The following is a 13,709-nucleotide window of genomic DNA, read 5'->3' on the forward strand; positions in this document are numbered from 1 at the left end:
TCAAAACCTTCAAAACAGGCGCATTTCAGCCACACAAAAAATAGGGTGTGGTAAGTGTGTTGCAAACATTGATCTTTGGGGTATTTTGATAAAAGGACATTGCTCAGAACTCTTTACAGTTTTTAGAACGCTTTTATGTCTCCATCAAACGGATTTGAAGGAAGAGAATATTATTTGATGCTTTCGGTTGATTAAAGCCAACACATGAGAGTCATGAGGCGGCGTTTTTTTCACAGGCCAAGTGTTGGAACCTCCATGCCGGTAGGGGTCGCTGATTCACGGCTACCGTCTTCATTCCCTCCACGCGTCTCCTTTCGCATCCCGCCAACCTCCGCGAAAAAAAAAATTCAAGGTGGAACGAGGCGGAACACAACCGCGCCAGTCGAGCAGAAGCCGTAAAGGAAGCGAGCGACACCGCCCCTCCGAGGCGGTCACCATCGCTGCTGACCCCCGCCAAGGTCCTCCTCCTCCGCGGGGGCGGAGACGTCGGAATTGCCGCACACGCGCCAACATCGACTCGCAGAAAAAAAAAAGCCTTTGGAAAAAGTTGGCGTTTACTCGGCGACGAGGCAAAATGCGGCGCGGTTGTGTCGCGGCTCAACGTCAAGGTCAGAACCGGAGCTACGACGCCGCCTCGCCTGCGACTTTGTCGGGAAGGGGACAGAGAAGCGCGGAGGGGGATGCCGCTGCGTGTCGCTTGCCTCCAGCATCAACAATGACACCTTTCCCCGGAGAGGACATCCGTATTCGCTGCTAAGTCACGCCGACAAACTTGCCCAGAAGCCCGCAAAAGGAAGACTTCGAGTTTTTCTTTGTAACATTTCTTCCGTGTGTTGTATTATGAGTCTCCGTCAATTATCGTGACATTTCCTGCTTCCTCCCTTCCACGGCCCTTGGCGGCTCACCTGGCTAGCCAAGACCGCTCCCCACCAGCTAGCTAACCGAAGAAACCTTCCCTGCTTCCGAAGTCTTCAAAATCCTTTTTCATGTGGAGAAGTTGGAACAAACGAACGCTCAAACTTCTTTGAACTTCAAACAAGCTTCACGTGGAAAAAAAAAAAATGTTCCCTAGGAGAAGCGAGCGTCACCCGGGCGGTTTCGGTAGCAGCTTGCCGGAGCGAGGACTCCTGGTGCTGGTAGTCCTGGTGCTCCTGCAGGGCTCCGTGCTGCACCTCGGAGCCGCCAGCTCCCCGGAATTGGGCCACCGAGACGAGGGAGATGTTCACGTCGTGGCGGAAGAGAGGCACAACTTCACTAAAAAGCCCTTCCCGGTGCTAAGCTTCGAGTACAAACACATCCAGACACCCTTCGAGATCTCATTATGGGTTCTGCTGGCTTCCCTGATGAAATTAGGTGAGTTATTTTTGTATGTTTGGATTAGTTATTATAGGTGATCTGACCTTTACAACGTCATCCTTTGCAGGTATTCAGTAAGTTACCTTTACACATAGATGATGTGCTCATGAGTTATTCATTGAGTTGCAGCGGTGTGCAAACTGCACTGCATCACACTGGGACTTGTTGACATTGCTGACGAAAACTTGGAAAAGCCTCAGCGTCTATTATCATTTTCCAAATTAACTCTTGCAGTAATCGCCTGAAGTTATATAACGGCTTGAATATACTCAATGCACAACATGTATTTGTAGACACGCAGGCTTGCAAAAGCTGCTTTCATAAACCTTTTGGAGGTTGTGTTAAAATTGTGCAAGTTACAGGGTCTATATCATGATATTTTAAATTTTTCGTAGTGTAATTTGTGCATATTAATTACATTTGGCACATAGGTGATTTAATTTCTTCTTAAATATGAGGTTTATAATACTGTTATTTCTAACCAGGAAGTGAAACGTCTCGTTTACTGAAGCCACAGACACATTTTCTACAGTAAAATATAACTTATAAATGCAATGCTGCTGTTTACTTGGCAGACTCGGCGCAAAAATTCTCCTTTGAAATTACAAGAGTGTGTGTTGGCATTTCTGCCTCACGGATCAACGATTCTGGGTTCGAATTTCAGCCTTGACTGTCCTGAGTGGACTGCTTGTTCTGGTGCTCTCGTTTCCTCACACATTCCAATAACGTATGACTACATGTAGACTATTAATTGCGCTTGGACGCAAATGCATAGTAGTTCATCAAAAGTGCTCGTATAGAATTTGAACACCATCAGAACTTGTACAGTACCTTAACAGGATATTCTCTAAATGATAGTCTTGTGTTTAAGCAAAATGTTTTTTCAGACTTCTCTATTGCTTGCCTGCCTTGCATACGCACAAAACATGCATGTCAGATCAGTTATTTGATTGGCTGATTCATCGCAGATGGGAGGGGTTATAATGCACAGAAAAAGCTTTCATAAACTTTAGAGGCGCTATGGCTAATCGATCGGCAACTGGGGATAGGCAGGTACTGTTACAGATGCCCGCATTTTTTGACACCATACCGAAAAGCCAAAGAAAAAGTAAAGCCATTTTGTTCATCTATAAAAGTTGCGTCGATCATGAAGACCATAAGGCCGAGATTGCCTTTTGCATCACAATCACATAGCGGAAAAGGAGAAGAATGGCGGTGATAAGTTGCACAGATAAAACTCAGATTTGCTGAATGCGACATTGTACAAATGACAAGCTTGCAACTCTTTGTTTACTGATGCTAAGATTCAACCGGGCAGATAAACAGACCCAAAAGGCCACACGGTTTTAAGGTTCATTGAATTTGCTCAGTTCGGTTGCTCACTCAGGGGGTTAAAATCTATACGGCTGATTGCTAGTGATGAGGAGAGGATTTTCTGTGGGTTTTTATGGCTCGCCACAGCTATGACTAAGCAGCTCTGATGCAGCCTTGGATAACGGACAGCAATAGTTTGACGAATCACGATATACAATCATGGTATCGCCACTAGAATTTGCCACAAAATTTCTATATAGCTGTGTGGTTTATTAAAGTTAACTTTTATCTTAATCTTGACTTTTTAAAAAATAGGTTAGCTTTCATGAATTTTAGAGCAGATTTGTTAGTTTTGTAGTTTTAGTATTGGTTTATCTTTCTTTTAACCCTTTAGGCGACAGTTTTTTAATTTAAATATTCCATTTTGCATCACCATTTTAAAAGATTGTAGCTTGGTTAGCGATATAGGCTGTAAAGGTTACTTGGTGCTTTGGTTACTTTGGTGCTTAAAGGGTTATTAGATGGAGTATTTGTCGAGTGGAAGATAAAAAAAAAAAAGTCACTATTTATTGTCTACAATTCTCAAATGACTGTTTGACCTTCATTTTTCTGTACGTACAGCAATACTGAAATGAAAAGATTTATAATACATCTCAAGAGCTCATGTATAGTATACATTGACAGACAAAAACAAAGGTAAAATTTTCTGCAATTAGTTAGTTTGTATTCATCAACATAAAATGCAGTTATTCGTTAGCCGCCGACGCGAATGCTAATTTGATCGCAGACGACAGTGTCGTTTACTCTCTTTTATGCTATTAACATCACTAATCGTTTGCGTTATCACGATTTATGATAGAGTACGTATTTCGGATAACCGTTTCATCTCTAATCCCGGATTAAATATTAACGCTCACCTTTGATGTCCTTTGTTTGTCTCCCGTGATTGCAGATCATGTTGACATACTGTTCAGCTTTTGGAATAGAAAGAATATAGTGGACCTGTGCTATTCATGCTGGATATCAACCGAATATCAAGAATATGCATATAGTTGACACTCATATTTATTTCCAATAGTAATATATATTTTTTTTATTTTGAAATCTCCAAAACATTTGAATTAGTAGAGATATAGTCATGTCAGTGAGCATTTTCCACAAAAGCATGGGGCTGTAGCCTGTATTTGATTCCGATAAAACTCGAACATAATGCTATTGTTAGATAACACTGACTAAAGAGGAGACATATTGTGAAAGACAAGATGGTGGACACAGGAGGAGACACCAGAATGACTGTCGCCTGACTGACTGACTGCTGGCCTTAAGCCTCCAATTAACCCAGGAAGGCTGGAGAATGGGATGCGGGTAATTGAATGTGGCTGCTTGACTGGCCAGCCCGGTCCCCGCGTCGGCGCCTGACGGACCCCTCGTATCTTATGCGGCTCGAATGTGCCATCCGCGGTCTATTTGTCTCCCCGGCAACCCGCCATTGCACATGAGCGGATCGCAATCCCTTTACTTAACCTCAACTCCGCTTGCTGCAGTCTCCCAGTAAATTACAACGGTAGGCATGTCAAATGCCGAAAAAGAACTTTTTGACGATAAATCACCCAAGCGCTTGTTCACTTTTGCACCGCCAAGTAATGGCTGTCAGCGCATTATCTAAATGGCCTCTTTCTTCATTTGGTTTTGGATGTAAATAAACGTACAAATGTAATAAGTAACAACTTATCGCTAGGCCATATAACAATCCGAGTCGGATGCCTTATCTTGACATCCACTAGTTTACAGATAACATTCATTGATAGAATACAAAATGCACCCATTGCTGCTGTTCTTCTGAAACGTTACGACTGTGGTCAAATATATTTTAGGGACGATCGGCACACATTTGCACAAATCCGAGGACGCAAAATTTTTTTTAAAAGGGGTATTGGCCGCATGAAGTTATGCGGTGGTCCGGATCTGGCGCCCGGGCCTGGTGTTTAACACCAGTGTTCTAAATTTAACTCAAACCTTAAGAACGTACATTTTTTCAGCATTATTCTGATTCTCTAGATTCTCGGTTGGTTTGCACTCCAATCCCTGCAAGAAATCACGCAAGATGCCGAGATTCGATTACGCAGCCAAAATTAGAGTTTGTAACCAAATAAACAATTGCTGGTCCAAAAAAATTTCATACAAAATTAGACACTTGCAGTTTCTGAAGAAATTGCCCGTGAAGGCTAAAATTGCTAGATGAAAAATATTGAAACACGGAATTGATTTTCAGTGACGTGGAATAATACTCAATTTTTTATTTATTTATTTATTTTTTTGCAAAGCGCAATTTTGGCCTTTTAGATATTTTCCAACCTTAATTAAATGATTTGTATCCCCCCCAAAAAAACTGAATTTGTAACGTTAAATGTCACATTTGAAGAAATGGTAAATTGAAGTGAAAAATGTGTAATTTTGTGAATATTGTGAAAACCTAAAATTGCTAGATGAAAAATATTGAAACATGGAATTGATTTTCAGTGATGTGGAATAATACAACAACAATAATGCAAAGCGTAATTTTGGCCTTTTAGATAATTTAAATTGAATGATTTGTATACAAAAAAAAAACAAAACAAAACTGAATTTGTAACATTAAACGTCACATTTGAAGAAATGGTAAACAACCTTAAGAAACCTTTTGATGAAAATGCAACCCTATTGGGAACAAATGGATACATTTGAAGTGAAAAATGTTTAATTTTGTGAAAATCGTGACTATTTGGAATGAGAAAAATACTAGCATCCACGGCATGAATTTTGGGTGAATGTTAACATTTGAATTACGTGAATTGATTGGATGAATGGTGAAAGAACATGCAGTGGCTTGTTATCATGGCGACATTTTTGCTCCCCCCCATGATCTCATCCTTCATTCATCGTTTTGCATTTCCAAAAGAAGTCCAATATTTTCATCGAAGTACGTGTTTGGACAACCTCAGAAAAAAAAAAATCACACCTCTTTGTTCTTTTGCCTTTGATGTGCTGCACTGTGTTTGTAAGAATGAATGTGTTTAGAAATGAAAGAATAATACCAAACTCACAGTGATGAATGGGCCCTCGCGCACCGGCGCCAGTAGTTTTATGGCATGTCATCAAACTTTGCTGCCACCATCTGCTCTCAAGCAACGAGAGAAACTCAAATTATTCATAACTCACCTATCTAGTATACATTGTCAAAATTCGGTAATAATACCCCGAAGAAAGCTTTGTCTTTGCAGGAGTCCTGGAAATGGCCATAATGACCCCTAAATGACCTCTTTAAATAAAAATGGATGACTTTCTTTGGATTCTCGGGCATAGGTTCTTAAGATTTTTACTTTAACATGTCTAGAATTCTCATATGGCTCAGTGGAAAACTGCTTGAAAATGTTTCTATGCGGCAAATGTGAAATCCCTGAAATTGGTCATTAATTTGGTTTTACAATAACGCCAATCTTTCAAGAGGCTCCTAAAACCGCGCCGTCCCCACACACACATAAACATATTTAAGACTAATATTATTGAGCGTGAGAATATGTTGACCCCTCAGCTGTTGTTAAGTGAAACGATTACTACTGTTGTGGTTGAGTCCAAAGTTAAATGACCAATCAAGAATCTACTGTATGTTGTAGCAGCTTTATCTCTTTAACGTATAGTTTTATGATTCCAAGTTAACCATTTGAAAGCCCGCCTTTGGCAATGCCTGAGTCAACTTAGATGTGCTACTTAGATTTGACAGATAAGAAATTTGATCTTTGTCAGGCCACTTTCGTAAACGGAATAACCAAGCTCTCTTATCTCCACCGTATCAAAGGCGCCTTCAAGCTGTCCGGATCATTTCCAGATGATTTGATCTTCCTGAAAATTTTACTTGATGTTATCTACAGCTGAGATTCATCTGAAGCATATATATATATTTAGAATGTTGCTCAAAGTGCTCATACCAATAGTCCATAGCCGCAGTTTTATTCCAAGTGTTTATTCTTGTATCAGAGATCATTCCTTCAAATATGAGCTGCCATTCAGTGCAGTTGACAGCTAAAGACCACAAATACGACATAAAATGTTATTTTTCCTGCGTTGGCGTCGACAACTACGTGTGTCAAAATCAATTTTATGTTGACTGTCTCAGAATACGGAAAACTACGGCTGGTATTTTGCAACTCGGTCCCAATCAATGCACACATCAGCCTTTGAAATAAGTTAACTTTGACACAATCGTTTCCAGATCTACTTTTTATCATACCCCTTCAAGATCAGTGACTAGTTGAAACAAGGTCGGTCTTTTTCGGAACTACTCTTCAAACACGTGGTTGGTCATTTTCAGACGTTTGGTTTTGTTCAGCGCTACACATATTTATGTTTAGAGCTACTCTTTGACACACAGTCAGTCCGATTCACGGCTCCCCTTTGACCCACGATTGCTAATCAGAAATATCATTTGACATGCGGTCGATTATGTTCGGAGCTACAGTACATTTTGACACGATGTGCGGTTGTCAGAGCTTCTCGTTGACATTCAGCGGGACTGCTTGATCTGACTGCTAATCTTTAGTACACAGGCATGCTCGGAACTACTCTGACTCTCGAATGATCGAGTTCAGATATACTCTTTGACACACGGTCGATCGTGTTCAGAGCTACATTTTGACACTCTTGTCTTTGGTCGATCATATTCGGAGCCTCTCTGACATTCAGTGCTACTTATAGGCACGGTCGGTCATGTTCAGGGTTACTCTGACACGTGGTCTTTCATTTTCAGAAGTACTCTTTGAAACGTGGTCTTGTCATGCTCAAAGCAATTCTCCGGACCTTAAGTCCAGGAAATGTGTTCATTGTTTGTGCCATCAAAGAGTCTGTGTTTGTTGAGCCTACTAGCTGCTTGTAGTGTGCAATTAGTCACCTGGCAACTGGACATGGCTCCTGACCTTCTATGCAACGCAATGCTGAATGAATGAGTCGTTTCCCTGTCCTTGATTGTAACAACCTTGGCTCCCGGGAGGGAGAAAGGGCCAAAGACGTAGTCTGCTATTCGGAAGCGGCCAGAAATGATGATGGAAGTCGGGGAATGGGACCACTTAGTCTGCCAAAATCCACTTGAGACTTTTTTTGTGCTGTGGTGCATTGCAAGTGCCCCCCTTTCATGTCTAATCTCCTGTAGTGTGTGCTCTTATTAAGGCCAACATTGGAGTCATGCAGAAAGATGCAACAATGTGTCCCCGGCTTCTTCGATTCCTCAGACTTGAACTCCTAGGGGAATTTACAAAAGTTCCCGAAGCTTTTTTTTTTTTTTTTTTCCTGTTCAAGTCACGCAGCCACAAATTAAAATGGGTTATTGATGTTTAATTCCCCATTTCAGCACTGATAGTGCTACTGCTGGAAGCAGTGTCGTTAATAAATGTCTTCATCCATTGGGGACTACTTTGTTTGTTTTGTCCTCAAGGACTCCATTGTGAATCATTTAATTGTTTGGCATTATGAACTTCATTGCGCGCTTTAGTGAAGTATTATGTAAACATTTTGTTATCAGTATTGGTATGTAGCTTCTGCTCGGGCAACTTAGCTAAACTAGCTAAACTAGTCATCCAAAGTATGCAAAAACACAAAATACAAGAAAAAATACCTTTTGATAACAAGTGTCAACGCTTAAATCGATGCTGTATATTATTTTAGTCCCACTTGTTGAGGTTGATGAGTAAGAAAAAGGATTAGGACCAGTGAAAAAGAAAAACGACTGGTAGAATTTTCACTTTTATCTCAGAATTCTGACCTTATTCTTGAATTTTCATTTTGAAGTCAGAATTATGAACTAAGAGCGAGAATTCTGAAAGTGAGAATTCTAAGAATCAAGTCAGAATATTGACTTTAAAGTCAGAATAGTTCAAATTCTGAAATAAAAGTGTAAACACCCAGAGAAGTTTAAATCCTAACATAAAGACACTATAATCTTGATACATGTTCATTTGAAGGTTTGTCAAGGTCTTTTTGCGTATACTGGTATTGAAATCTTGAGTTTTTGCACGTGGACTACGTTTTGACTAAGGTCGTAAATCCACATAATTACTTTGAGAAATGCATGACTCAAAATACTTGCGCTCGTTCAGTGGAGTGTAATTGCTGTCACATTCACATAGCGACTTTCCAAATGCGCATGCCCGCCACCTTTATTTCGATCGATGCAGCAAGCCTTCAATCCCTCTCCGTTGAGGCCTATTTTTTGCATCATGAGTCAGGGCTTTGACGTCGGCCTTGCCAAAATAACTTGGCACCAGTCCATTACGCTTTATGTCACTCAGAGGAACACCTTCCCATAGAGCACTGCCATCCTTCTTGTCTTCTTCTTCCAAAAATCAATGTCAGCAACAATAGAACGCGTCGACGTCTTGACGAATAAAATGTTTGGTTGTATGATTGGAGAAAAATATTTTTTTTTCTACCGCAAAGTATGTAACGTGTCTAGAAGTAGCTAAAATTTAAGCGAGGCCCCGCCCACTTTTTTTTCTTCGCATGGATTTCCTCAATCCTGAGAGTAGTTCACATTGTCCTGCCAGGTGTGTTGTGCTACTTTTCTAAAAAATGTAATTGTCTCTCCTCTCACTCGTGTATTGAATACTTTGTATTGAGACGTTCACCTTTGGTCACTGTCAAAACTCTTTATTGTGTCTGTAGAATTCTCCTGTGTATCGCTGACCCTTGCTGTCACTAGTTGTGTCGTCACAACATTCCTGAGCTTTTTTTTTTTCTTGGCTCACAAACTTAGAGTGCAAATTTCCCCCAAGGCCAAATTTGCTCTGTTTTGTTTTCCTTTATAGATTACATAGTACCTTTTTTCACGCGCAACCAGCTAAACAAGCAAGTCTCGGTTATTTAAATGCTACGAAGACGGGACTATCGAGCAATGCTTCAAGATGAAGACTGGTTGGTATATTTTACAAAGCAGGATTCCAGTTTTCATTTAGTTCCCATATCTGGTTTTAATTTGCAGTATTTTCAAATGACCAAACCGTTTACTAGTTGATTTTTCTTTTTTTAACAATTCCATTATAGGTTTTACATAGTGCAAAATATCACATGTACTACGGATTAGAAGTTGAATCGCTGCATCGACCTTACAACGCCACAATGGTGCTTCTTGTCCTCATTTTTGTCCTCATTTTAGCATCAATTTCAAACAATCTAAAGTTATTCATCCCATAAGTGTACGACTAAAGTATTATTATTATTGCAGGATATACAATAGTACAAAAGTACAGTATGTTATCATGTTATCATGTATCGATAAAGATGCACCGGCTATCAATACTGACTGATAGCCAAAGCATATAGTGATACCAACGGAATATGACGATATTTACTTCAAGTCATTCAGTGCTAGTCATTTTAAGACCCTGCTTTACCCGTACACCTGGGAAAAAAAAAAATCAATGACGTACCCCCTTATACATTTTTTCAGCTTAGTTACCCGTAATCACCACAGGAAATTTGGGGAAAAACAAAACAAACAACTTTGGAACTACGATTGTAGCACGTAGATGTATTTATTTCACAACTCCAGAAGATAGATCACGCTAAACTCATCTGTTTTATTTCTGGCTCGTCCGGTAGAAAATTGCATTGCTACTATTGACAATGCACATCTGTATGATGATTAAGAAAATAAAGGCATACGGCATTTTTTATTCATTTAAAACACAAGCCTCTTTAACCCGATTTTGGCAACTATTTGCTTAATGTTCCAAGGAATTTGCTTTTAATTTGAAAAGACAAATGTATGTTTCCTCTCACGCCATTAAAAGGCAGACTTACAGATTTGCTGGTACCTGCAGAAACCTTTTGGAAATCTCACGTAGCCCCTAAATTTCCATAACGTACCCCCCACGAGTAACTGTACCTTCATTTGACAACCGTTGATTTATAGTGTACTGTGTTGGTAAATATTGCCAACTGTGCCACTTAGGAACAAAATATTTTGATATGTTACTTGAACCATGCGGTCTTAGTCGAGCCTTTGAACCCAATTTGACAACATGCTGCGATTCATAACATTGCATGTACGTATTTGTTCATGCGGACCTTCTCCTGTGACATCCTGCCCTAGGAACACCGTTTATTTACTGCCAGCACGATGCTGTTTACTCTGAAAGGAAATCCGAGCTCACATGATAACAGTTCCTCAAGAGTTATGAGGCGACCAAGTGGTTCACACCACGCTCAATTGCTCTTCCTCTGATGGATTTAGTTTATCTTTGCAGCTCGGTACCCGGACCAAGTGGACCAAGTGCCGAAACGGCTTAGCTGGTTGCCATGCCGACCAGTTACCTTGATCGTAATGGGCCAGTTGCTGATAGATGCTGACATTTAGCTACCTATATGTAGCTGTTTAGCCCTCGGTACAGTTCAACACTAAAGTACCTTAAGAATAGACAAGCATGCTTATGATAGCTTTAGGGATTAGTTGTGTAATTCCCATCCCGCACATCAGATTTCATATGAAAACACATATGGTTTCTCTTATCAAAGACTGTCTTTCAGCGCAGCTCCGCTGAGTTGGCGTACTCGCCGTGTAAGTTCTAGGAAAAGACAATCCTCGACCAATGGCGCGTCCGTGTCGGAAATTCCAGTTGTGCGTTTCCCCAACAGACATTGAATTGTTGGGCTGGTACAGTGGAACAGTAATGGCGTTGTCTATGAGATGTGAATATAAACGGCTCCCTCCCTCGACCTCGGACGTCTTACGTTCCCATAAAACTAGTTCTCATGCCTCGCTTGAGCACGCTGTACTTCTAAGTGCGCTTGTAATGCGGCCATTGATGCTCCTTGTCTAAAACTAGAATGGCTCAAGCCAAGGCCTGAACAATCTTAAGATGGCTCACCACCACTTTGAATGCGTTCTTAAGACACTCAGCAAGGCATTTGCATGATTTTGTCATGATGTAGTCATTGAGAAAATATGCAGGAGTGAAGGAAAATCCTGGATTTGTAATTCAAGGACTCTTCTTTGCTACTAGTGACCATTTAAGCGGCCTTGGTGTTAACTTTCTAAATATCGCATATTTACGTCGTGTGATGGTTTGTCCTGATTTCTTAGTTTTATTATTATTTTGTTGGTCATGCCTGTGAGTTTGTAATTGTTTCATGTTTCCTTTGTGAATGTTATGAACTTGTTTTTTGTTTTGTCTGTTTGTTTTCATTGTGTATTTAAGACCTTAATATACACTAGAGAATGCAATTTCTGTAGAATTTATGTATTACAAATTGTGACTGGATTTGAAATAACATTAAAAGATATAGAATAATATTGAAATACATGAAATGAAATGTAATGAGCCAGAATAGGTTGAAGTTGGAATTATTTGTTTTGAGCACAAATAATAGAATAGAATAGAAAACCTTTGTTGTCATTGTATAGCTAGTATAACAATGAAATTGGAACAATTGTTCCAATTGGTGCATATAAACATACTGTATATGTACAGTAAATAGAATAAATATTATAGAAGCATAAACATTGTATTTCCACAAAGTGGAAATGTTATTCTAGTGAAAGTGAATAAGTTAGAAATTTTAAAGGAGTGAGAAAAGGAAATTGTAATTCAAAAAGAAAAAAGTCCGTATTTTTCCAAGTGGGCATTTGTGGAACATTGAAAATCCTTCCCAAGGTGAACCGAATGAGCAAAAAGTTTCGAATTTTGAAATGGCAGGGTGTAAATGTGTAATGTTTACTTTGCTAATGGGAGTTAATTGTGTAATTCAAGATGATTAACTTATGATAAATAATAACGGGAATGGGAAATATTGATGCAGACTTGCTGTGAATTTTTTGCAGCTGTCAAGCTGACAAAAATAAGGAAACTTCCACGTTGTGATGACCGCATCGAAAGAAGAATTCAGAAGAGTCAAAGAGATTCATTCTCCCATCTCATTTTAAAACCAGAGTCACGTATTGAGGTTTTGAGAGCGTGACACCTCGAACTATTGGTCTGGCATGCGTATTACAGCTTTCAGTCATTTTTAATATCAATATTTATGAGCCACTACCATGCTTGCTGAGCTTTCGTGCGAGCATGTATCCTTACCTGGCTCATGTTTCTGTGTGTCGGGGATGAGTTACGCTTCATGCCATCTGGCACTGTGTTGCACTTTTATGTACAGTAAATATAACTGAGGAAAGACTTCTCACTATGGGACTGACGTCGCCGTCTCTTTGAAGTCCTTCCTCCTCTTGCAGTGGCTCAAGTTATCCCGTTGCCTCGTTGTGTGATGTGATTGCGTAACATATAGCAGAGTAACTTCTATATCAAGCAAATTTCCATCCCTCGCAACACAAACTTTGAAATACAAAGAGAGTTAAAGGTGCAAGCCAACAATTTATTTTTCAAGAGCGCAAATGCTACTTTTTAGCTTGCTACGCTACTTAGGCTAACCACGAATAGTGAATTTGTACTGTAGAACACAACAATAAACGATCTATTTGTAGATAGGAACCAGTCTAGTAGTATAATCAAGTTTAAGTACAAGTAAATACACAGTACTCCGCCCTCTGTCTTACCAGCGTCACCAATTAGCATTCATTTAGCGAGTCCGTTGCTGACTCCGCTCCTGCTCTCCTATATAATAAATCATATTTTCCTGTACTTCTGTTGCTGAATATAGTTCTTCTTATGAATAATATGACCTCATCAAGTCTGTATTCAAATTTAATTCTCAAAAAAGATTATACCCACTACCCAATACGTGAAAATTAAACGGCTGGTGTATAACATACGTGGTTTCTATACTTAGTTTGATGATAATGATTTCCAATCGTAAATTGGAAAAATTGGTCGAACAAATGGAGGGCAAGTCTAAAAGTGTACAAAGTGGCGAGACAAGCTCAGCAGGAATCGGGCCGGAAGTCACAATACGACACAACCAACGCAATCGTCAAGTAAGAAAAACTGCAGCTAGCTAAAGATGAAACAGGAGCGACCAGCTATCAAAACAATGCAAATACAAGCTTCAATTTCACTAGTGTTATT

At 39.8% G+C, this 13,709-nt stretch overlaps 1 protein-coding gene across 2 annotated transcripts in view; it reads left to right on the forward strand.

Annotated features, from left to right (window-relative positions):
• The first annotated feature begins 297 nt into the window (after positions 1 to 297).
• The window catches only part of slc9a1a (solute carrier family 9 member A1a), a 28,976-nt gene continuing 15,564 nt past the window's right edge, over positions 298 to 13,709 (forward strand). Inside the window, exon 1 of one of the 2 annotated variants that reach the window (XM_088410559.1) lies at positions 298 to 1,353. In XM_088410559.1, coding sequence (XP_088266685.1) covers positions 1,062 to 1,353 — 292 coding nt within the window. In that variant the 5' untranslated portion in view covers positions 298 to 1,061. The remainder of the gene's footprint in view (positions 1,354 to 13,709) is intronic. The other variant, XM_088410560.1, reaches the window with a different exon arrangement.

The sequence above is a fragment of the Hippichthys cyanospilos genome, chromosome 3 (assembly GCF_059441005.1).
Source record: "Hippichthys cyanospilos isolate Australia breed blue-spotted pipefish chromosome 3, RoL_Hcya_1.0, whole genome shotgun sequence".
Classification (NCBI taxonomy): Eukaryota; Metazoa; Chordata; class Actinopteri; order Syngnathiformes; family Syngnathidae; genus Hippichthys; species Hippichthys cyanospilos.